The sequence below is a fragment of the Oenanthe melanoleuca genome, chromosome 3, assembly GCF_029582105.1.
Source record: "Oenanthe melanoleuca isolate GR-GAL-2019-014 chromosome 3, OMel1.0, whole genome shotgun sequence".
NCBI lineage: Eukaryota > Metazoa > Chordata > Aves > Passeriformes > Muscicapidae > Oenanthe > Oenanthe melanoleuca.
The window spans coordinates 29803858-29827370 of NC_079336.1; the positions used below are offsets into that span (position 1 = coordinate 29803858).

At 35.0% G+C, this 23513-nt stretch overlaps 1 protein-coding gene across 2 annotated transcripts in view; it reads left to right on the forward strand.

The window, feature by feature from the left end:
* Positions 1-23513, forward strand: part of MYO6 (myosin VI) — a 101742-nt gene that overhangs the window by 31921 nt on the left and 46308 nt on the right. For both annotated transcript variants that reach the window (XM_056486907.1, XM_056486909.1), the window contains exons 3-11: positions 3011-3080; positions 7381-7454; positions 9469-9598; positions 10627-10732; positions 12619-12674; positions 14870-14967; positions 16755-16919; positions 20286-20366; positions 22914-23094. In XM_056486907.1, coding sequence (XP_056342882.1) covers positions 3011-3080; positions 7381-7454; positions 9469-9598; positions 10627-10732; positions 12619-12674; positions 14870-14967; positions 16755-16919; positions 20286-20366; positions 22914-23094 — 961 coding nt within the window. The remainder of the gene's footprint in view (positions 1-3010; positions 3081-7380; positions 7455-9468; positions 9599-10626; positions 10733-12618; positions 12675-14869; positions 14968-16754; positions 16920-20285; positions 20367-22913; positions 23095-23513) is intronic.

Below are 23513 nucleotides of genomic sequence, written 5' to 3' on the forward strand. Positions count from 1 at the left end.
ACTGAGGAGTAGGGGGCAGGCACTTCTTAGAGCATCTGCAGTATGAGTTTCTGGCAGTCCCTGGGAAGGTGTGAGGTGCTGCAGGCACTCGCTGACACCCCTTCTGCCTCCAGCTGAGAGATACCTTATGGCTCTGTGCCACTTCTGAAGGGTCATGGAAGGTTTTATGGGCCACCTGCTCTGGTATGCTGTGAATAACCAGAAAAGTATTTTTCCCAGCTAAGTATAAATGAATAAATGTACTTTGAAGGTAAGATCAGAATGTTCAAAGTTCAATGCTTCAAGCTAGGGTGGTTTATTTTGTTTTTTTAACAGTGAGATCAGTGTGCTTGTGCAAATGAGACATGCTCTTGTCTGTGTTACACACGGTCTGTACTGCTGTAGGTTGGTTTCTGAAATACACCTGACTGTAGGAATGTCTCCTGTCTGTATCTGAATGTATAAAGGAAGGCATGGTTACACATATTGGATTACATGGTAGAAAGAAGATCCTGCTTGAATGGAAAGATATCTTTTTTCACTCATCTAGTTTCTGGGAGAATAGTTAAGATTACCATTGGATTTCAAGGGTTGCTTCATTACAAAGATGAAAAAAAAAAACCCTTCAGAAGCTTCCTAAGACCACTTTATTGTTTCATAAGATTAATACATTCTCCACTTTCTTAGAACAAGCTTGTCCTAAGCTATGATTAATGCAAAAGTCTTCCCTCAAGTATCTGAAGGGTTTTTTTCCTTAAAATAATTGTTTAAAAAATTTAAAAATGGGACAGTATAGTAAAGAATTTCTTTGTATGTTTTGTTATTGATAGATCTAGGATACCTTGCTCATTTTCTGTTTAAAATTTTAGTACTTGGAGCTCTGCACATCTAGCTATCATACTTACCTATGTAAAAAGTACTTTACTTTACATAAAGCAGTATTCCAACTGTGACATACAGCAGTGAATTTTTTTGTTGGCATAGTTGAAACACTACCTATGTTCTTATCCAAGAAGTCCAACAGAAAAACATGAGCTTCAGATAGGAGATAATACAGCATGAATTCTTTGAATTTTTTCTTTTTTTTTCTCCTTACATTTACCTTGAATCAGAAGTCTGAGTGGTGAGGACATTGAAAAAGCCCTTCCTCTTCTGGGATAGTTTTAGCATGGCTGACTTTAGCTCCAGAAATGTTAAAGCAGCAGAAGTTTTCTTTATGAAGAGTCTCACAGAATAGTTGGGAATACTGTTCATTCTATCCTGCCTTTGTTAGTGGGTAATGGGTTTACACATCAGCAAACAAGAACAAGAAGTGAAGTTACATTTTTGTGAAGCTGGTCATATTATTTTTAAACTTTCCCACTGTTTCATCAGGGAACTGGTCACATGGGGAACTGTTGTATTCAAACACATCTTTACCAAACAAGATTTGCCTTTACTGTTGACAAACTTGTAGAGAAAATTATGATGATAATATGTAGTTACGGTAAGACTGTGAGAGGGAGGAAAGGGTGTGGTGAATCTCTGCCCTTCTAAAACTCTGAATAATAATAATAGCAGCAGGCATCCTTCTGAGGCTGGTAAAGATGTTGAAGGCTTCCATGGCCCTCACAAACTCTGATAAAGGATATTTTGGAGGAAGTTGGTGTGATGGATGTTCAGATGTTCCAACATTATCGAGCAGCTTTGTTTCCCTTAGGAAAACATCTTGTACATATTTTTCTGCATTAGATCCTGATAAGGGGATGACAAAATATATTTTATTATGGCTACAAATTGCATAATTTATGATAACTTGGTAGGGAAGAGATATTGTAGATTTAATGTTTTCCATCTGGCAGTAATTAATTCTGCTCTGAGGCATTTTTAACCCTTCCCACTTAAAAAAAGAGTTGGAATTTGTGGCTGTCAATGATGGTATAAGCCCCAGGACCTCTCAAGCCGTTGTGCTCAAGCAAACATGAAACAAGTTGCTGTCTTTCTCCTAAATTTCCCTGGGAGATCTTTCTCATGGTACTACCTTGCTGAGTACAGTGTTAAACAAGCAAACATGGTTGTTTATTAAGTTCATTCTTTAGATCCAGCTGGTTGCCTTTTCAAATATTAGACTAGACTTCTTGTCTCCATTTCCATGGGGAAAGGAGCCTGTGCCTGCAGTGGCATGGTGGCTGTCATGTTTAATTGGTACAATGGGGGTTTTGTTCATTCATCGCTAGCTCAAACGAGCTGTTACTACAGTAAACAAAAAAATATAATTAAAAATCTCCTTTGTACAATAGATATTTTTGTGCAGATGCTGTAATGCATGTGTGCTTGGATGTTTTTCCTTCCTTTTTACAGCAATATAAATTATGACTTCTGGAGATGAAAAAAGAAACAAAGTTGCTTTTGTTATGATTTTTTCCAGTTGGATGTGAACACTTGATAAATGATCGTTTTGTATAACTGGAATACAAGGGTTGAAGGAAAGTCTTGTTTTACTTTAGTATTGATTTATTGAAGAAAAAAACCCAATAAGCAGCAACCAAAGCTATAGTATTTGCTGATACAGAGGATGTTATGTATTGAACACTAATATTTTAAGTAGGAATATTTTAAACCAGCATATCGTAATGACAGTGCAGTCCTTTGACTGAACTAATGATTTGCATTTTATTCTTTCTTCTTTGCAAAACTGAGGAAATTGTGTCATTTATAATGCTGTTATCTCTGCAATAGTTTTTTTCAGTCATATTTTTTGTATTGCACAGTATGACATGCAATTTTTGACCTGACAATCAAATACTATTGTGCTAAAATATATATTACAGTGAATTCATTTTTATAATGTAGTGTAGTAATTTAAAAGCAGTAGTTTTTCATCTGTATCTAGTAACTCAGTAAAATTTCCAATTCTGCAGTATAAAGCTGGTGACTTCATTTGAAATCATGTACAATTACAGTGCACTGAATTGTATGATTGCATGAGATGTATGTTAGCTATATTTCTATTTTATGGATTCTGACAATATTAATGTTTCTTATCTAACAGACTTTCCAGGCTGCTATCAATCAAGTGTTTCCTGCAGAGGAGGATAGCAAGAAGGATGTGGAAGATAATTGTAAGTTATGAATTTAAAAATAAATTATGCATTTGAAAAAAAAAAACTGCAATGAAATTGATATTGTTTCCTTACAAGCTTCCTGTTTCTTCCTTGTCGTCTTTGTTCGAATTTATGTATGACCTTTGCTAGTCCTTTAAACTTCTTAAAGGAATCCCATTTTAAGTATAATTTATTGTGGGTTTTATTTTTCATTTGAACACTTTAAAGGAATGGATAGTTACATAATTCTCACATAGAACTATTGCTTGACTTCAGAAATACTCCGTTCAGCATTATGGGTGTAACTGTACTTTTTATAGTGTGCCAAAAGACTCAGTGTCATTATCAGCACCTGTATTTGTATAGCATTTTCCTGCATTTAAGGAATTTCTCAGAGAGCATTCCTGTGGAAGTAGAGGTAATGGAAAACTAATTTTAAGATTACCTTCACAAAACTGAGGATGGGAATCTGGACCTATCAGGACCACTGGAAATGGATAGACTTGAATTGGATACAGGAGTGCTGGTGGGGAAGGACTTTTGAGGTGAGCTTGTGTAATAAATGTCACCGTTGATCTGCAGGGCTTTTATTTTGTTGAATATTTTATAGTTAGATGGATGGAAACAGTTGTCAAATCTGGGGAGAGGGGAGAGACTACTGAGCAAGCTGAGTGAGTGCTGTGATCAGCTTTTAGTCAACTGTTAAATATTTTGCTGTTGCTGCACTCCATGAGAAAATCACCGAGCCTCTCCTGTCTTGAATACTGACAAAGGCAAGTCTTTTAAACCTTTCCTGTAGTGTTTACTGCTTGAAGAAACACTGGAGACTTTGTAAATGGTGGACAAGAATATCTTCTATTGTTCTTCATTTAAAATAGAGGCTAGGGGTCTGGTCTAGGTGATGAAACCTCAATTCCTGTCCTGGAACAGGGTTTAGTATTTACATTCCATGACAGGAAATGCAGCTGTTACACTTCTCCATAAGAAACCAAAAGAGATCTGAGTCTTATGATCTGACTTAGATGGTGTCGTTAGATCCAAGCTGGTAGCTTTGCTTCCAGTTGTTTATATTTTTGCAAAAAGGATATGGTTTCAAACTTTCCTAACATATTCTAACTTGCTGCTTACAAGTTGTGGTTCATTTTGCAGGGTGTGTGAATCCCAAATTCAATTTCCTTCTCTGTCTGAGAGTACTTGTGTTGGGTATCATTGATTTTTAAGAAAAAAACCCCTATACTGAGTGCTTATAATACTGTTCTAAAAATCCTGAAAGGTGGGTATAAGGACTGGGTATTGGATAAGACTGTTAAAAACCCCCCAGTTCTACAGATGCAGAGCCTTGCAATTGCTTCATAAAATAATTTTCAGTAGAAACCCTGCTCCATGGTATGTGCAGGAGAGCCACTATGAATAAATTTGGCACTGACATTTCCTAGTTTTAAGTGCCTCATTTCACTTATGTGAACTTTGTGTACATGTAAGTAAATATATGGACAACTAAATGCACATATATACATTAGTTATATTTAGATATGAGCTATATGAATATTCAGAATTTTCCCTCTCTGGTGACTTCCTTTGCCTTTGGATATGGATGCCTCTTATAAAGGATTTATGCTAAAGAAGATATGAATTTGCTGACATAAGCCTTAGTTTGCATGTCTTGAGGTGGTGGCATTCCCTTGGGGAGCAAGCTCCCATTGCACACAGAGTCTGCAGGTATAGCTGCTTTAATTGCAATGAGAGCACTGGGGACACAATGAAATCTGGGATCCTTTGCTTTTTAGATAAACAACCTAATAAAAAGTTGATGATTAACTACTTCCTTTAAAATACTGCAACTCTGAGAGGTTCCTACGAAGATAAAGTCAAGGATGTTGATAGACAATTACTATGTAATAGTTTCTCATCTCAATACTGAGGATCCAAATGACTTCCAATTCCAGTTTGCTAGTTTTTTACTATGCTGTCCTCTCCCAGGCACATACAGGGGCAGAAGGAGACTTCAACTTTCATTAGAGCAAGCAGTTTTCTGTTTCTGGCCCATTTCCTTTTAATGTCTCTTTCTCTTGGGATGACCCCAATAAAAGAGGTGAAGGCAGACCTGCAGTTTGTGGTCCCAGTGGCATTTTCTCAGCCATGTGATCCAAGAATGCCTGGGGAGGGGAGGACGAGTCCTGCTGAGCAGCGCCGTGTGCCTGTGCTCGGTTGCTGCAGGTACCAGTGACTGTGGGGCTGTGGGGGAATGTGTCTCTGCTGTGGTGGCAGAGGAGGAGCTGTGGTGATGGGGGCCAGCCTGCTGTTTCAGGAAGGAATTGTGCACAGCCACGATTTCAAGGCTGTTATGATCCAAAGGGAGAGTTTACCTAGGGTGAAGCTAAAGTGTGCCTTGTGTGCCTCTGCCAACACAGGAATATGAGTGCAAGAGATTTTGTAGAGGAAGGTGGTTTCTTCTGAAACAAACAAAAGCTACGAGGTCCTTTGAGAAGTGTGAATGATTCCAGATATTTGAAACAAAGCTGTATTTAGTAGTGTAGTGGAGGGAAGAGCTGTTATTCAGCAGAGCTATGCAAGCCAAAAGGAGGCTGCAATTGGCTGGTGAACGTGACTTTGCTTCAGGCCAGTCTACTGCAGGTAAGTAGGGGATGGAGCCAGAGCCACAGCCACTCAGTCCACTGCAGGAGGAAGGGCAAAAGATGGAAAACAAAAGCAGATGTTTTTGAGAAGCTCTCATTTTCCTTTGCCAGTATATTTTGGTTCAGCAGGAGAAGTGTTGAAAGAGATGTTAAGAGCTGCTTACTGAACTGCAGATATCCTTGTGGGGCAAGGTGGCTGGGCAGGTTGACTTTAGGTCATACAAAAAGGCCTGGCAGACCTTTCTGCACATTTGTGTAAATAATTAGAGTACTTTTTTTGCTGCTGCAGCCCTTGAGAAAGGGTGTCAGTTCACATAAAACAACTTTGTTGGTCATTATAGATGAGAGGTGGATGACCCTTGTGCGAGGCACAAGGTAGCAGTTACTATTACACCAATTAGGTTGGAAAAGACCTCTGAGATCACTGAATCCAACCTCTAACCTAACACCACCGTGTCAACTACACTGTGGCATTAAGTGCCATATCCAGCCTTTCCATAAAAGGAAAAGACATTAATGGTACAGTGCTTACTCCATCCTCAGTACTTGGATGTATACAAGCTTTTATACTGTATTACTGTAAGTCTGTCAGTTGTCACTACACAAAATAGTGTCGTACATTTGATTTTTAAGCAGTGAGATAAAAAGGACTGAGCATATTTGAAAAAGGAGGGTGTGTAATGAGTAGTGCCCTCATTTGGTTTAGAGATAATATTTTTTAACAGTGTTCCAGTGGGAACTGGAAATTACCTCTGTAGTAAAGGCTGCTGGTACTTTCCAGTGCTTTATAGCTGAAGACAAGGACCAGCTTTGCCAGAATGTGAACCCATACAGTCTGAAGCTTTCTGTGGGTGCCACCGCCCTGTAACATTTCAGCAATTACCGAGTCACAGAATGTTCTGATCTGGAAAGGGCCCACAATGATCATTGAGTCCAGCTCTTAAATTAATAATAGCTCATACAGGGATTATACCCACAGCACTGGTCTTAGTTGAACTGTGCTCTAACCAACTGAGCTAATCTCAGGGTCAGGTGTTTTTATATTAAAGAACAAAGGAGAAATATATAGCTAGGTTTTGGTGTGTCAGCATTTTTTTCCCCTAACATTTTCTCTGAGGAGGCCTAATGCTCACAAAATTCAGAACTGAAGCAGGGAAGGCTGGGTTAGTGCCTGGTGTTGTGATTCTGCAGTTATTCTCTCCAGATCCAGATTAAATGTTTATATTCATCAACTCAAAAATCACCAGGAGCCAGCTGTTATTTCAAATGTTAGTTGGGTGGCATTCCTCTGGGGACACTGTGGCTGGGATTGGAGAGGGGAGCTGGAAGGAAGGAAACAGTCATTGGTAGGAATTTTGGTAGGCATCAGGTTCTGTGCTTAGAGGCTGGTGTGAAGGCAGACACACTGTGTTTGACTGACAGGCTGGTTAAAGGAGCTTACATTGAGCAAAGCCCATATTTGATGCTCCTGCAGTCCGACTTTTTGTTCAGCAGATTTCTGTAACCCCAGTTGTACATTTAAGGTCTCTGGTTTTTAAAATGTACTTTGAGTCAGTATTCCTGCCTCAAGATAGTGTAAAGAAATAACGTGATTAAACTGCAAACAAAGAGAGGGGAAGAAAATTGTCCTTAATTCAAAATTTAGTTTTTTGTCTGTACTTAAAATTGTTTTTTACTTGCAGGTTCCCTGATGTATTTAAATGAAGCCACTCTCCTTCACAATATCAAAGTTCGGTACAGTAAGGACAGAATTTACGTAAGTATTGTGTGCCATGACAACCAGTCTAATAGAGATGTCCTTTCAAAAATTCCCCAAGCGTTTCCACTTCTGTTTTTTTTTCCTATAACAGAACTGTTAACATGGAAAGGTTGAGGCTGTAGGCTTTATTTTTTTTTTTGCCTTTTTTTTCCTTACATTATACTTTTAGATCAGAATCCTATCTGATTTTTAGCAGGCAGAGCAATAGGTTTTTCTCTACATGACTGTTCGTGTGCAACTATAGCACAGCTTTGTATCACAAATGTTCCTACAGGTAACTTATTTCACTGCTAACAAAGATGGTTTTCTTTCTTCATTATTTTTGAACGAAGCCAACAGGTGCCGTCTTTGACACCTCCTAGCTCAGATGTCCATCTTAATCTTTTATATTGCTATCAAATTGCCTAATTGTACTTAATGAATTCTGACTAAATTACATTTTGTCCTTGCCATCTGCCCAGACACTGACAGCTGTGAAACAGAAGATAGGACTTTTCTTTCTTTCTTATTTTCTTCCCTAATAGAAAGCTGGCCAGGGATAATACAAAACAGTTCTACATATTTTTAAGTGTCTATGTTAAAATAATCAACTTTTCTTTTAGCATATATTGTAAAATTAATTTAGCTAAACCCTTTTATATATGTAAAAAGAAGGTATAATTGTTTTCTTCGGTTGAAGTTAATTTACATAGCTTTAAATTTTTTATGGCTCAAGATCAAGCACCAGCTTTAAAATAAATAAATAAAAATGGTCATTTGAATGCTGCTCTGAAAAAATAATCCTTAAAGTAACCCAACCAAACAATAAACCCTCCCCAAGGAAGTAAAATTCTGAATGTGAACTGTTCATGGGGTAGGATAGTATTTTTTGTTCATAAAGCCTTTTTTCAGTTTAAACAACTATTACTAATATGTTGTCTAGAACATGTGTATTTTCTGAAGGTAAAAAAAAAGACCTTTTTTTCCAGTTTATAATTTCGCTACATTTCCCTTGTAAAGTTTTATGCTTTTTAAAAATCTTGGTTAACCAGGATTATTTATCTTGTTATTAAAAGGAAAATTAATATTAGTACTTGTAACTCTTGCAGAAAAGTTTATCTTCGGTGAAATAAGTGCTGAAAATAACGCTATCTAAGAAATGTCATATATCGTGTAATCTAGCCTAGTTAATGTATCACACAATAGTGTCCAAATTTAAGTTTTCTAGGGGCATTCTCAGTAACAACAAAGCAAATAAGTTATTTGAGCTGAAGGTTTACTTCATTTTCTTCATTTGCAGGTCTTTTCCTGCAAAGCTAATTTTTAATTTGATTCTGACTCCTTCCCTGTATGTAACCTGGCAGTTATAAACAAGCTTTGAGAGTTTCTTTCAGAAACACTAAAAAACCTCCCTCTCTTCAGTCTTCCTTGTCCTATGGAAAGGTAAAAAGCAGCCTTTGTCTGAGATTCTTCTCAAATTCCCTCTCTGTGAGAGAACATTTGCATTCTGTATTTCTCTCTGTGGAAGCAGCTATAGCTAATTTTCTTTTAGCTGAATGCTTTTATTGCCTGGCATGAATGCATTCCTAGGCAGGATCCTGTCAGTCCTTCCTGCTGAGTTGCTTCCATTAGATGTTGAAAAGCTATCCTCCTCACTGGAGGACAGTGTGTTATGCTATCCATGAGCTTAGTTTATTCGCTTTTGAGCAGGAGGTTTTGGCGTCCCGTCCTTGATCCAGTAATGCAGACAATAGGAAATAATTTAAAAGGAGACTGGGAGAAAGGTCAGATTCAGGACATACTCCACAGCTCGGTGGTTGTGAAATTTTCCCAGGATAATTTCACAGAAATGCTGAGATGATAATTAAAGGAACTCTAAAAATATATCCTGGTTTGTATTTGCATTAGCTGGAGAGAATCATAAATGCAATTGTTATATGGAGGCTGTCATCTGCAATAGTAATAGACAATTGCTGTTAACCACTTGCTTGTATACTGTCTAGTAATTTGCTGTTCATTGTTTTCTTCACAGACCTACGTAGCCAACATTCTTATTGCAGTGAATCCATACTTTGATATACCTAAGTTTTATTCTTCAGATACTATTAAAAAGTACCAAGGTAGATCGCTGGGAACACTGCCACCACATGTTTTTGCAATTGGTATGTATTGAGCCTGTATTTGTCTCTTAAAAAATGAACACTGAATACTTCAGAGTTATCTGTAAATTGCCACCTTAGCAGTAATTAATTTATTTTCAACTATTATAAAATAAAACTACTAATGGCTAAAACTGCAAATCTCATCTTTGAGATGCAATTTGAAGAACTTGGAAATGAGTAACTGTGACAACTCTGTTAGGATTATTCTGTACTTCCAGTGTTTTAAGTCTAGCAGTTTAAATATAATTTGCAACCATTAAAAAAAACCAAACCTAAAAAAGAAATAGAGATTCAAATTTTATAAGTGAAAAAAGGTGTAATAATGATCAGCAATGTTTTTCAGTGTAGTAATTTTCTTTGCTTTATATTATGTTGCCAGAGCACATACGCAGTTTCCCTTTATATGTTTGTGTTACAAACAGAAAGTACATTAAAATGTTATTTATGGCTTAAATCTGATTTCAGTCACTTTTGAAAATAAAAAATAATTGGAAACTATAATCAAAGTTTGACATGTAAAAGGCCTTCTCACTGTTTTGTATTTTATTTTGAAATCAAAAATATAATATAGCTGGGTTTTAGTACCTGTTGCAAAACAAAAGAGATTTTTCCAAGTTTCCTCAGATGTTACTTGTTGCAAAATACAACTGAAAGTTTCCCTTTTTAAAATATATAAAATTAACATTGATTCCTATTTTTAAAATACATTTAATTAAAAATATTTAGTTCTAGATGATTGATTTTGGGTTTTTTAATATTCTGGATATAGCTGAGTAGGCCTTTGTTTTCAAGACTTTGACTTCTTGCATGCCAGTGTTGGAAGAATTACAACTGTAGTATAAATTTAAAGGAAACAGAATTTAATAAACTGTAATGCATTCAATTGTAAAGATAAAGATATAGGTAAAAATATAGATGTAAAGATATGTTCCTGAAAATGTTACATTTTTACATTGTAGCTTAACTTTATCCTTGCAATTCTGCTGACTATTATTTTTTGTCATGGTAACCATATTCTTCTTTTTAAGCTGATAAAGCATTCCGTGACATGAAAGTGCTTAAGATGAGTCAATCCATCATAGTCTCTGGAGAATCAGGAGCTGGCAAGACAGAAAACACTAAATTTGTTTTGAGGTTTGTATGTTTGCACCAAAGTTAATATGTGAGTCTCTTGTGTTTATGCATTTGGTTGACAGAGAGGCAGAACAAACTATAGTAATCAGTGGGTTTAAGATACAATTCAGTAAGATGTGTATTAGCTTCTACGTGCACTTTATTACAAGAAATTGAGTTAAACTTAAATGCTGACATGATAACGTGCAGAAACAGCTACATACTCACAGAAACTTTAACTCAATTGTAGTGACATCATGTAGTTATTATGGTTTATGATGCAGTCATTATGGTATTGCACATCTAGTACTGTGGTTGATTAAAAAAAAAGTATCTAGACATTTTAACTGTATCTTGCAAGACACTTTGTTTTGCCATAAATGTGTATTTCTGTGCTCTCTCTTAGGTCTTTTTTTTTCTTTTTTTTTTTTTTTTTTTTTAGTTTGCTTGAGTATCTTTTTAACTTTAATGTACTTTACCCTAGTTTACTGGAAAAGACTGAATAGTGGGATTTATTTATTTATTGATGTTCATGTACAACCAATACTAAGTCAAGCGTATTTAACTACATGGAAGCAATATTACTGATATATATCAGCCTTGCTTCCATATCTGCATTATCTTTTAATGGCTTTTTATCACTCTGGAACACTGTAACTGGAAAGAACTGCTCCATTAAATACACCCATGTCATGGGTGGCCTGATTATGCAGGGAAGCACAGTGCGGGCAGTGTAAATAGGCTCCCTTGCCCTGCCTTGGACTTGTTTCCCTCTATAAATATTTAACTCCCTTTTCCTTAACATCATGTATTTTCTAGTATTTCTCTACAGTAGAGGTTTTATTTTCCACATCCCATGAAGAATTGTCACAACTGCTCTCTGTCCTTCATACTGCTCTGTGCAGTCCCTGTGCAACCTTTCATAGATAGCTTTAAGAATTACTGCAAGGTGCTGGTAATGATTTTTTACATCAGGAGACATCCTGACTCTATTCCTGATAAGATTAACAAAAAAAGACAACAGGCAATGGCAGAATATCTTACAAGAGATGCTCTTAATGGAGATCATTCTTCTGCTTCTCAGCAAAGGAAGAAATCATTATACAACAGGCAGATCTCATTGCTGTTGCTTTTCCCCACCACCCTCCACCAAAGTGTCCAAGTACAAAACATAACTGAGTTTTAAAAGCTGGAAGATTTTACCCTTGTGTGATGAGAAAATAAAAGGTACTAGTTGCAGCTCTTTTAGTGCTTCTGAAGGTTTTTGGAAGGCCCCATTTTTGAGAACTGTTTTTAACTTGTCCCAGATTCACCTGCGAATTTCCAGAAAGCATGTCCTGTGAGCAGGGAAAAAAAAAAATTAAAAAGGACTGGAACTTTGGAGCAACTACATTGTGGTTTTGCTTTCTAACTCTTTCTTCAATTGCTAAATTGAATCTTGCCTTTATTATACACCTGTAATTTCTTATCCTCACCATCTCCATGTGGATTTTTATTAACCCTTGATAGATATGAATACAGAAACCATGTGGATGGCAAGTCTTAAATTCAGGAAATAGACATGAAATATTATGTGTTTAATACAATTATTAACAAATACAGGTCACACAGTAATAGTTTGATTATATTTCCATTAAACTGTAATTTTCATATGCACATTGAAAAGAAATTTCTAGCAGGCCTGGGAGTATTGAAAAAAAATTGAAGCGTGCAAGAGTATTTTTAGCAAAAAAGAAAAGTTAAAGGTTTAAAGTAAAGTTTGTCAAAGTGCAGAGGTATTGGGAACTTAAAATTAGAATGCTTTCCCTATAGTAATTAGTATTTGTACACAGCCATGTTAAACCCTGATTAATTGAGGAAACCTGACATGAGAGGAATCATACTGATATTTTTATCTTGCTTTGCAGGTATTTGACAGAATCCTATGGCAGTGGCCAAGATATTGATGATAGAATTGTAGAAGGTATTGAAGTTTCTTTCATTTAACTCAAGGTTCCATTTTTTTTTTTTTTTTTTTCAGAAATGTGACTCAACAGCAAGTGCATAAAAGCTAGCATAGAAATACTATCAAGCTTTCTAGAGCATAATTGCATAATTTACAGGTAGCTGATCTTGATCAAAGGTTTTGAATTGTTTTTTCATTTGTGACTGTTTTTTTATTTATTATAGTATCATGCATTGTTTATTTAAACAATGTTTATCCATGTGTTTGAATTGAACTTTACACACCTAATGTACTTGAGGCGGTAACCCAAATGGAATTTTAAACTGCATAAAATCTGCAAGGACAAGATTATTTTTTCTTTACTGTATGTTAGTACCAGAAAAATGTAATTCTTCCTCATTACTATAAAATTTCCAAAATCAAATAAATTAGGGAAGTTCTTTTAAATTATGATTCTGGATCATTTTTCCTGTTATATCATTTTTTTGTCAGAAATCACATAATTCAGAACAGCACTTTGTATCTGTCTTTACAGTTGACTCCCAAACAAGGTAAAGAGAGACTGTGTTGATCCTTCTCATTGAGCTTTAATGTTGCACTTACTGATTGAAGAGAAAATAGCTTTTTGAGAAAACAGAAATAGCTGAAAAACAAACAACCCTCAGCTAATCTAGTAATTCCTCATACATCAGTTTTAGTCCTCTAAAGCATAGAATTAATTTATTTTGAAATTTTTTGGACTGTGTGTCTTTTTCTTAAAAAAATAATTTACTTTTGCTTTAAATCTTCCTGTTTTCAAATTTGAACTACTCATTCAAGAGAAGTACTGCAGGCTTTAATCTCTTGTTGCTGTAGGTCTGCTTAAATCAGTTCCTTAGCGAAATCCACTGTGTGCTAAAGGAACTTAGAAAGTGGGCAAGAGTTGTATAATGCCTGATGGAAATTAATTGGTACTTGTAGGTATTCCTCAAAGAGTTTGGGCTTTTTAATTTAGAACAGCATCTGATGCATGAATTCTGAAGGCTCTTAGGCATGATTTTAATGAAAATGCTCGTGGCATATGTATTGCTAGAAGAATCTTTAGCCTAGCTGAAAGACCTTGTGCAATTTGGTTTTATTCATAATCCGTTCTTTAAAACTTAATATTACATAAAATGCCTGAATAGTTATCAAATATCTTGTAAGAAGTCAGATTTGCATTTTTACAAACTTTAATTGTTAAAAAAAAAAGTACAGCCAAATAAAAAAAAGTTAATTCTCATGTCCTATTTCATGATGCATTATCACCCATATTTTATCCAAGCATTGATGTCATTTCTTCATGACAGATATTTAAATGGTTGTCAGTGGAGTTTTAAATCCGAGTTTCTGCTCACTTAGTTTCCAGTGCTTATTTTAGCTAGAAGCCTTAAAATGTCTTGCAGATATTTTTACTGGTTTATTGTTAACATGATTCACTGAACTATTTTTCTTTGATCTTCAAAGCTAGTAAAATGCAATCTTTCAGAGGCCTTCTATTTCATGACTAATAAGCAGTTTCAAACTGCTTAAACTGTGCATGACGTTTGTGTGAGTATGTATATATATGTATATGAGAATTAGACTGCTTGCTGCCAGTCTTTCTGTATGGGTTTTAACATGCTGAAAAGCAGCAGCCAGTAAAAAATAAAGTCAGTCACTCACTTAATTGACCTAATTTGAAAGGGCAGTGCTAATTGGTTTTAGAAATCAACACACTTTTCTAATATTATATTTATTACTTTCTGAATCAATCTAATACATTGCATGCATGACATTTCAGTGGCATTTTTGTCTGTGGAATAAGTGGGTAGTTTAGATTTCATGAATAATAAATAATTGGGAAGTGTCAAATTCTGTGTTGTCTCATGTAGTTTATGTATCGGTTATTTACCTTCTTCCTATAGAAGAACATCACTGAATAATTTTTGTATTTGTCTCTGAATTTCTTGCAGTATTGATTCAAGTATTTTGCAGTGTTATGAGATACTTAAGTACTTAATTTTATGTTCCACCACAATATATCCAGTATAGTTTGCAAAATATATTATTCTAATAGGTAATATTTTTCCTTTGATTTTCAAACCTTATTCCAAGTAAGTTCCCCGATTAATTAGAATGTATCTGTTCTCTCTTTCTTTTCAATAGTGTCTTGATTGAATTTTAACACTACAAAAATTAATTTTTTTAAACAGCAAATCCCCTATTAGAAGCTTTTGGAAACGCAAAGACTGTTCGCAACAACAACAGCAGTCGATTTGGGAAATTTGTTGAAATTCACTTCAATGAAAAGGTACTGGAATTTTGTTACACATAACCAGGGATGGTTTTTTTTGCCATATAATGGAAATTCTAGACTGGCAGAAGGCTGAACTAGACTTGCAGGAAATAGCCACTGTCCTACTTTACAGATTCGATTTGTATTGTGTCACCTTGAAAGAAAAACCAGAGCCACACTGTACTGGCACATTACTGGAAGGCAGTGGCAAGTCAGTAGGAAAATTGCTTCCACCTGCAAAAGATTAAAAACAGGTTCCTTAATTGTTTATGTGTCTTCTCATATGAAGACTAACTCACTTGCTGTTAGGTATTCATCCATTCCTTTAATGCTCAAGTAAGTGTGAGTTGAATATTAGATAAAAATGTATTTCAACTTCAATCAAATTACTGATTTTTTAATGTATTTGTATGAAATTTTGGGACCTCGCATAGTAATCTGAGTGTGACAGAAGTCAAGGAATTGTTTTTTTGATATAAATACTATTCAACTGTGTATCTTAAGAAAAATTTTCTTTTGTTTGGGTGGCATATGTATACACACATTGTGCAATTAAGGATGACTGTATGGTTGGTCAGTATGTCCAAGTTGAAGATTCCTGTTGATGTTCTCTGGAGATTACACACGTGCTTCCTCATCTTTCTGACTGAGGACAGACCAACTGCAAGAATTTGTTTCTTTTCATTCAGACTTAAAGCTCATTCTGGTCTTGAGCTTGCGGTCTTTTCCTAAGTTGTCATCACTTGATTAGTAATTTAACTTCAGAGCTTTTGTTAATAGTTTGGATAGTAAATAACTAAATTCCTTTCTGGGTAGAGGAACTTTATCTGTTGGTCTGATTCATCTTAATAAAGTTATGGAAAAGATCAAAATTTTTACTTAAAATGATGGATTTATGATCTGATGATGGATTAATGATCTATCTACCTGCCAACAGTTATATGGTGTTTCATTTTAATTACTTCAGCTGAAGCAAACAGCCCCTTGAGTATCTTCAGAAACTGCTTCAAAGCTTGTTGCAGCTTTCCACTGCAAGATCAGCCTCTTTACTTGAGTCCCTTTTTTACAAGACATCACATCTCACTTTGTGGTCACCTTTTTAGGTCTGATTTCTCAAAGTGATAGAGTACAGACTGAGGCCTCCTGAATAAGGGAACAACTGCATAACTGTGATCAATTTTGTCAGTCAGTTAATCCTTCTTAGTTCCTGTAATGGCCATTAAGTTCAGGAATTTCCTTGCTATTAAGATTTCTCTAGGCACAGGGAATTTTATCATAGGCCAGATAACAAATAGCTCTCAAAAGTCTGTATCAGAATTCCTTCTCAATAAAAAAGTGCAAGTGTTGGAAATAAAATGTTGTGTCATAATTAATTTGCCAAAGACATTGTCCAAATGTGTACTCTATAATTTTAACCCTTTTATTTTACAAGAGTCTCAGTGAAATGCAACTAAAGAAAGTTGTAATAGCACTGTCATCCAAAAAGTGTTAGGATGGCTGTAGCAATGCTCTTTGCTGTATCTCCTGAGGTTCTGCTATGGATTTCTGCTTTTTGGGGTGAAGAAGACCCTTCTTTTAAGAAGAGTGTATGCATATACAATACATGAGCTGGGGAGAGAAGTAATGGTAAAAGCAATGTTTTGTTTTTTTTTTTTTTTTCCTAGGCTTGATAAGTATCTGGTATAGATAGATTTTAATCTTCTTTAGAAAAGTTTCTATTGAGCAAGTCATGAATTGAAAACATGAATCTCAAATAATGCAACAAATACTCAGATAATCAGAAAAATATTTCTTCTTCCTAGAACTCGGTGGTTGGTGGATTTGTGTCACACTACCTTCTGGAGAAATCTAGGATCTGTGTGCAAGGCAAAGAAGAGAGGAATTATCATATCTTTTACAGGCTTTGTGCTGGTGCTCCAGAAGACATTAGGGAAAAGCTATATCTAAGCTCTCCTGACAACTTTAGGGTGAGTATCAGAGCCAGCATTCGTGGAGCTTGTCATATCATCATATATGGATTTTTCATATAGATCATATTGAAATCTCTATCTTTTGTCATTGACAGACTCATTCCTATTAAAAAATCCAGATTTTCTTTTTGTTAAATCTATTTGTTCTTGGAATAAAGCTACCTGATTTTTTTTTTTACTGGAAGAATTCCTATACTTTTTCTGTGTCTTAAAATTGAGGAATCTGTGCTATATTCTCTTGTATGTTTTAAAGCTAAAATGTTGATCAGAATTTTCATGTACATGTTTTATTATGCAGCCACTTTTCCATTAAAGTTTATTTCTTGAAGTTAATAGTTTTTTATTTCTAGAACATGGTGCCTACCTGCTCTTGGGTATTTTTTTAAAATCAAGAATTCTGCTCATGAGAACACCCAAAGTGGTAGATGTCAGGGTCAGACTTCTTAAAAATCTTAAAATCAGGCTGGTGCAAGACAGTCCTTAGCAGCCTGAGTTCTTTTACAAGAGACTTTCTTGCATATTTCATGTATAAAAAATTTATAGTCACACCAGCCTTATCACACTGTGACTTTTTTTTTAACTTCTACTAAGATTGTAGCAGGCACTTTAATTTCCATTAAGGATTTTATCGCATTACCATAAGTTAGTATTATTTGAATTCTGAGTTCCTTGCATGTAAAAGGTCCACTCTGCGTGTTGAATTAAAAAAAAACACATTTTTTTCTCTCCCTTAAAGTAGATTATCTTTAATTAAAAATAACAAACAAAACCTTAGGATAATTTTCATCTTTGTAAACTTGTAATTGAATATAAATATTCTTAAAGTTCATTACCTATATTGCACTAAATTTTCATCAAATATCACTTTATGGCAGATTTTTAGGAAAACAAAGCTGCAAAAGACCAATTTTCCTTCTTAATTTGCATTTCTTTTGTCAAGATGATTTTTGTGTTCTTCATTCTCATTCGCCACTTCAGTTTTCATCATAAAATGGTTCTGAATAAGCATGCTTGTGTCACTTTTTTACCACACTTTGTTGACTGCATGTCTGGTACAGAATTCACAGAAATGCCATCTTTCAAGCTTCTCTTAATAGATCGTGATATTACACAAGGCAAAGTTTGATGATTGATCAGTATTTTCCTATCACTACTATTTTTTTGTTTTACAAGAAAGATATTCATTGAAAAAATTGAAACTCTAAAACTGGTTATTTAGAAAAGTTCACCCCTTAAGTCACAGTTTTGCACTGGCTCTATTATGCCCCTTGTTTTAAGCTTTATTGAGCCAAAGTCCAAATTAGGACTAGCTTAAATTCTAAGACTCAAGCCTAGTTTCTTTAAAGTACACTTAGTTGGAAATAGGACCATCTCAAATTTAAGGATTTTTTTTTTTTTTTTTCTAAAGGAGCAAAACATTATTAAAAGATAAAGGATAACTTAATTCTCTTTACTCCTTGGGTTTGCTTCCCTTTGATTTAAGTGATCCCTGGAATCTCCTCCCCATCCCTTTAGCCATCATGGCACAAGGACACATTGCTCTGGGCATGTAAACCAAGACGCTAAATTGGCTGCTCCCGTCTGACCTGTCCTCTGGATTGCAGCAGCACTAATGGCCATTACTTCTATATTAGTCCATCCTTCCCCTCCAGGTTCCTTGGGGAAGTGAGAATTTACTTGGCCAAGGATTATGCAAATAGCCCTGCAGTTCTGCAGGTTTCTTACACAACCATTCTCCAGCACAACCCACATGAAAGCAGGCAGTCCTGGGTGCTCTTGTTTAACGTTGCCCTGCAGAAGTTTTCAGAAATTCAAAGTCATGAGGAAACCCTGTGCTGAACCTTGTAGGTCTTTGTGCCTTCAGCTGAATCACATGGCTGTGAAGTAAAGCTGCACAGTAAATCTGTACCTGGAGTAATTCTATACCTAGAGAACAACAGATGATGATAAGAAGCTATAATTTTTCACATATAAATTTCAGGAAGAGAAGTCAGATTGCCTTATGTTTAGGCTGCTGAAGTTACAATGGTGTGTTGTACTTCATTAAAAAAACCAAACAAAACAGGCAAACAAAAAACTCAAACAAACCACACAAACCAAAACCCAAGTACAATGGTATTTAGATGTTCTGTATGGTAACCTGAAACTGTGTATTTGCGTTCTTTTAAGAATATAATTTCTCCTCAATTTAATACATAAATTTACTCAAGGTTTTAGCTTTCAAATGAATGCCATTATCTTGTGATTAAATGTCTCTTAGGTAGGTTATCATTTAATACCATGCTGGTTCACATTCTCAACCTGTCAGATAAATTTCCACACTCCTTTTGAAAAGGATGGCCTTTTTCACTTTCCATCCCCACTTTCTGGGATTGTGTTACCAAGGCTGTAATACAGCGATATATTGTGTTTGAAGTATGCTGTACTTTGCATTTTTATTGGCTGATAAAGAAAACTACAGTACTTTGTTAAACACCAAGCTAGCTTTGAACAGTTGTCACTTTGTTTTAATATTAAATTTGTCACCAAGTTTTCTTCTGCTGTTAGAAATGCTTTCAGGAATATTTTGGCGTTTTGGAATTTTGCATGTACTTCTTAATCGGAGAGTAGAATTGTCTGTGTTCACCTATTAGAAAACATCTTTGTTCTATCAAAGAGTAAAGAATCAGTTCACTTCCTTCAGACAAAGAGCTCTGTCCAAGCTTTTGGACTGAGTTCTTACATTCAGATGAACAAATCAGAAGGAAAAAGCTGGCGATCCCATTTTGCTGAAAGCAACAGCAATTATTTAAATCTAAATTCAGTCTGATTTAAAAAACAGTAAATCTGAGATTACTATGCAATGTGAGGTGGATATCAGAAGCCAGGTTCTAAATAAGGCTTCTGCTTACACCATATTATAAGCTTTAAATATTCTTCAGTCTTTTTAATACGCTATGTTTCCTACTACCTATAGAAATACTTGGTGAGGAAAAATTAGTAGTTTCATATTACGTAAAGGCCAGAAAATCAATGTTTTGGTTCCTAATTTTGGTTGTCTTTTCTGTGATCCTGGACTCCTTGAATAGGTTTAATAGAATCAAAAAGTAAGAAAATATTGTATGACTTTATGAATATCCCATGTGTCAAAAAGTATTTTAGTTGTCAAAATCAAAAAACTTTCAGTAGAAGTTTGGTACTGTTGCAGTTTATTAATTTTGTAGATGCAAATACATACATTTCCATGGAATGAATTATGAGAACTTACCATGTTGTTTGTATCAAATGGTTAAATCAAGCCATGCAGGGGAAGCCTTAAATAAAAGCATATGTTTTCCTTACTTCTCTCCTTAAATATGCATTTCCACTTTTTTATTATTACAGTATTTAAATCGAGGCTGTACCAGATTCTTCGCTAACAAAGAAACAGACAAGCAGATTTCTCAAAACCGCAAGAGTCCTGAGGTATGTTTATATCTTCAGTTAGTTTATATTGCTAAGTAATGAAGATGGAGTTGAAAGTGATTACAATTTTATAGTGTGGATTGAAATGTTCATTTTACACATCTTTATAGGTCTAAGAGGGTACTTTCTCTCAAAGCTGCTGAATTCAGAACTCTGCTTTGGAGTTAAGCCCTAGAAATAACATGCGTCATAAAATCCCAAATGGAATAGTGTATATAAAATTGTTTCCTCTTCATTCTTATAATAATGTAATACTTAATAATGCAGCTTGTCTTCTGTGGAAAACAAAAATCTTAGCTAATGGTAGGAATGGTCAGAAGCAATGTTTTTTTCTGCAGCCATTTCTACTACCTGGAGTTTGGAAATGATGCTCCAAACTGTTCTATAAATCAGTAGTGCATCCTCACTTCTAGCCATGACTATATTCTCCTCCTCAGTGCACTTTAAAGGTTTTTGTTTTCCCCTTGCAATTGACTGCTAGTTATGCCAGAGCATGGCATTTCCTGGATGAAAGTCAGAACATTTATATCTTCTTGCTCCATCTCTGTTTACATTTTTTAGAACTGGAATTACCAGAATTTGTACCACTTAAAACTTTGAGCTGTTCACATGAGGATACTAAAGAATTTGTTCTGAATTATTAGTATATATGAATTAGAAGTTGTTAAAACACTTAATTAAACTTCTACTCTATTCTCTCGTAAAATTTTCATCTACTCATACTTAAAAGTATGAAATTCACATTTGTGTAGCTGGAAGATATTTCAAATATTAATCAAATCCGTATTTGTGATTCAGTAGCAGGGTAAGTTGCACATACATCTGACAAAAATACAAAACTAACTTTATACAAGAGTCTCTTTCCACCAAGTGGCCATGCCCTCTTTTTCATAACTTGGTCTTGAAGCTCATGCTCAACTATGGGAGACTGTACAGATAGTTCCTTTGCCCATGTCAACACTGTCAAATCCACCCCTGGATTTCCAGTGGTTGTATTATTGTAACACTGAGCATGTAGTCCTGTCTTCTGTTGTTAAATGTAGGCTATTTTCTATAATCTGGGATGGTGGAGAGTCAGATACAAAAATACTTACATGACACCACTGTGAGGCAGAAAGCTGGTAGATACTTCCTTCTTGTTAAGCATATAGGCTAGCATTGGGGAATTATGCCTCAGTTTACCCAATTTGCCTTTCATGAAGAATTGAAATGAGTAGGCATAGACTATCAACATTTGCTTATTTTTGCTACTGGAAGATGAACCTGTGCAATCTCCTGTTATTGATGTGATTTACAGGTGGGTGTTGTTATAAAACTTGTCCTCTGACAGACCTGAAATAAGAGAAAACTTCATTTCAAATAAGTGTTTGTCTAAATTAAAACATACTCAGAGAATAGTTCTGAAAATATGAAGTAGCAGAATATATGACACCATAATACTTACATGTAACTACCATATCTGTTTGAAGGCTCAGAGTTAAATGATATTTAAACCTAATACAGCCATTTAAACAAGAAATATATTGCCTTGTTCAGGTTTTTAAATTGGAAATAGTGTTTGCTCTGTCATTTTATAAAAAATATTTAGATTGTTTATTTGAATAAAAGTAGATGGAATAGTTAATTAATGCTTCAATTATTTTTGTGTTTTCCTTGTCAGGAAGATGAGGTGATCATTTTACATAATTAACATGTAGTTTAATGTTATTGATGTGCCTACATGTTGTGTGAAGTGAATTTTTCAGATGCATGTGGTGTTCTGTTTTGATAAAAATTATGTTAGCTTATTTGACATTAACAAGGCTTTTACTGAGTTAATTATTCTTTTTAATTGAAAACATTTAAAAATAAGTGTAAAAATGTAGCTCAGTCTGTGCATGTTCATGTAGTTTCTTGATTGCATGCAGATGTGTTACTTTCTACAATTTAAACTGGTTTATAGCTAAAATAGCTTTCAATGTGTTTAAATTACAAAAATCAGCAAAATGTTAAATTAGTATTTCAGAACATAGCTAGTATTTCTAACCCATAGAGCACTGCAAACAACTTCTCTGTTTCTTAATTACCAGCAAAAGTTAACTAGTATATTTCTGTAAATAAGTCTGTTTAGAATAGGGATAAACTCACCTGGTTCTGATTTGTCCTTCTGTCATCCTATTGCAATGACCTCCATCTTCTTTCAGCTGCTTGGGGCTGGGACTCCTTTGTATTAAATGCTCCAATAGCTGCCTTAGCCCAAGGTTCCCTTCCCCCTGCTCATTATCTTATATTCCCTTGTCCTTAACAGTCACATTCTCTCTAGCTTCTGCTTTCTGAACATAGTTTGAAGTTTGCTTTGAAATTTAAGTTTGAAGATCATGCTTCCAAATATCAACAATTTAAAATAAAGGTTCTTGAGAAGCCTATATTGTATGAAGAACTCTAATCTCTACTTAGTTTGGCATGCCTTTGTATGCTTTTTGTTATGACTTATTCTTGACTGGAAATATTTGCTTATATTTACTTTAAAGCACTTACATAGAATTTTTGATTTTTCTTGTTTTATAGTATCTTAAAGAAGGTTCCTTGAAGGACCCACTGTTAGATGATCATGGAGATTTCAACAGAATGTGCACAGCAATGAAAAAGATCGGACTGGATGATGAAGAAAAACTTGACCTTTTTAGAGTAGTGGCTGGTGTCCTTCACCTTGGGAATATTGATTTTGAGGAAGCTGGCAGTACTTCAGGTTAGATGAAATATAAATATTTTTTTTGTAAAAATACTGAAAATACCTCTTGATTAGAGACATTTCCTTTGCATGTGAATTACTGCTTTTGAAAGCTTCTTTGTGTTCATGGGTAATTCAATCTTAATTCACCCCATTTTGAAGTCAAGTTTACCTGTTTGTTTTAAAGCTGTACTTCTTTATGTGCTCTGAAAGCAAATAGGCTTGCCCTGAAACTATTCAAGAACTTGTTGCATGAAAAGTGTGATATAAAGAGCCATTTTGTGTCTTAAAACAATACTTGTATTTTAACGATAGCTTTAATGTCCAACTTCTCTCTAGTGTCACAAAAATATCTTGAAATTAGAAATTAGCAACTCCATCTGTAGGGAAAAAAATTATGTCCTTTGGCTTCCAAAAATAACATCGTGTTAGTATTT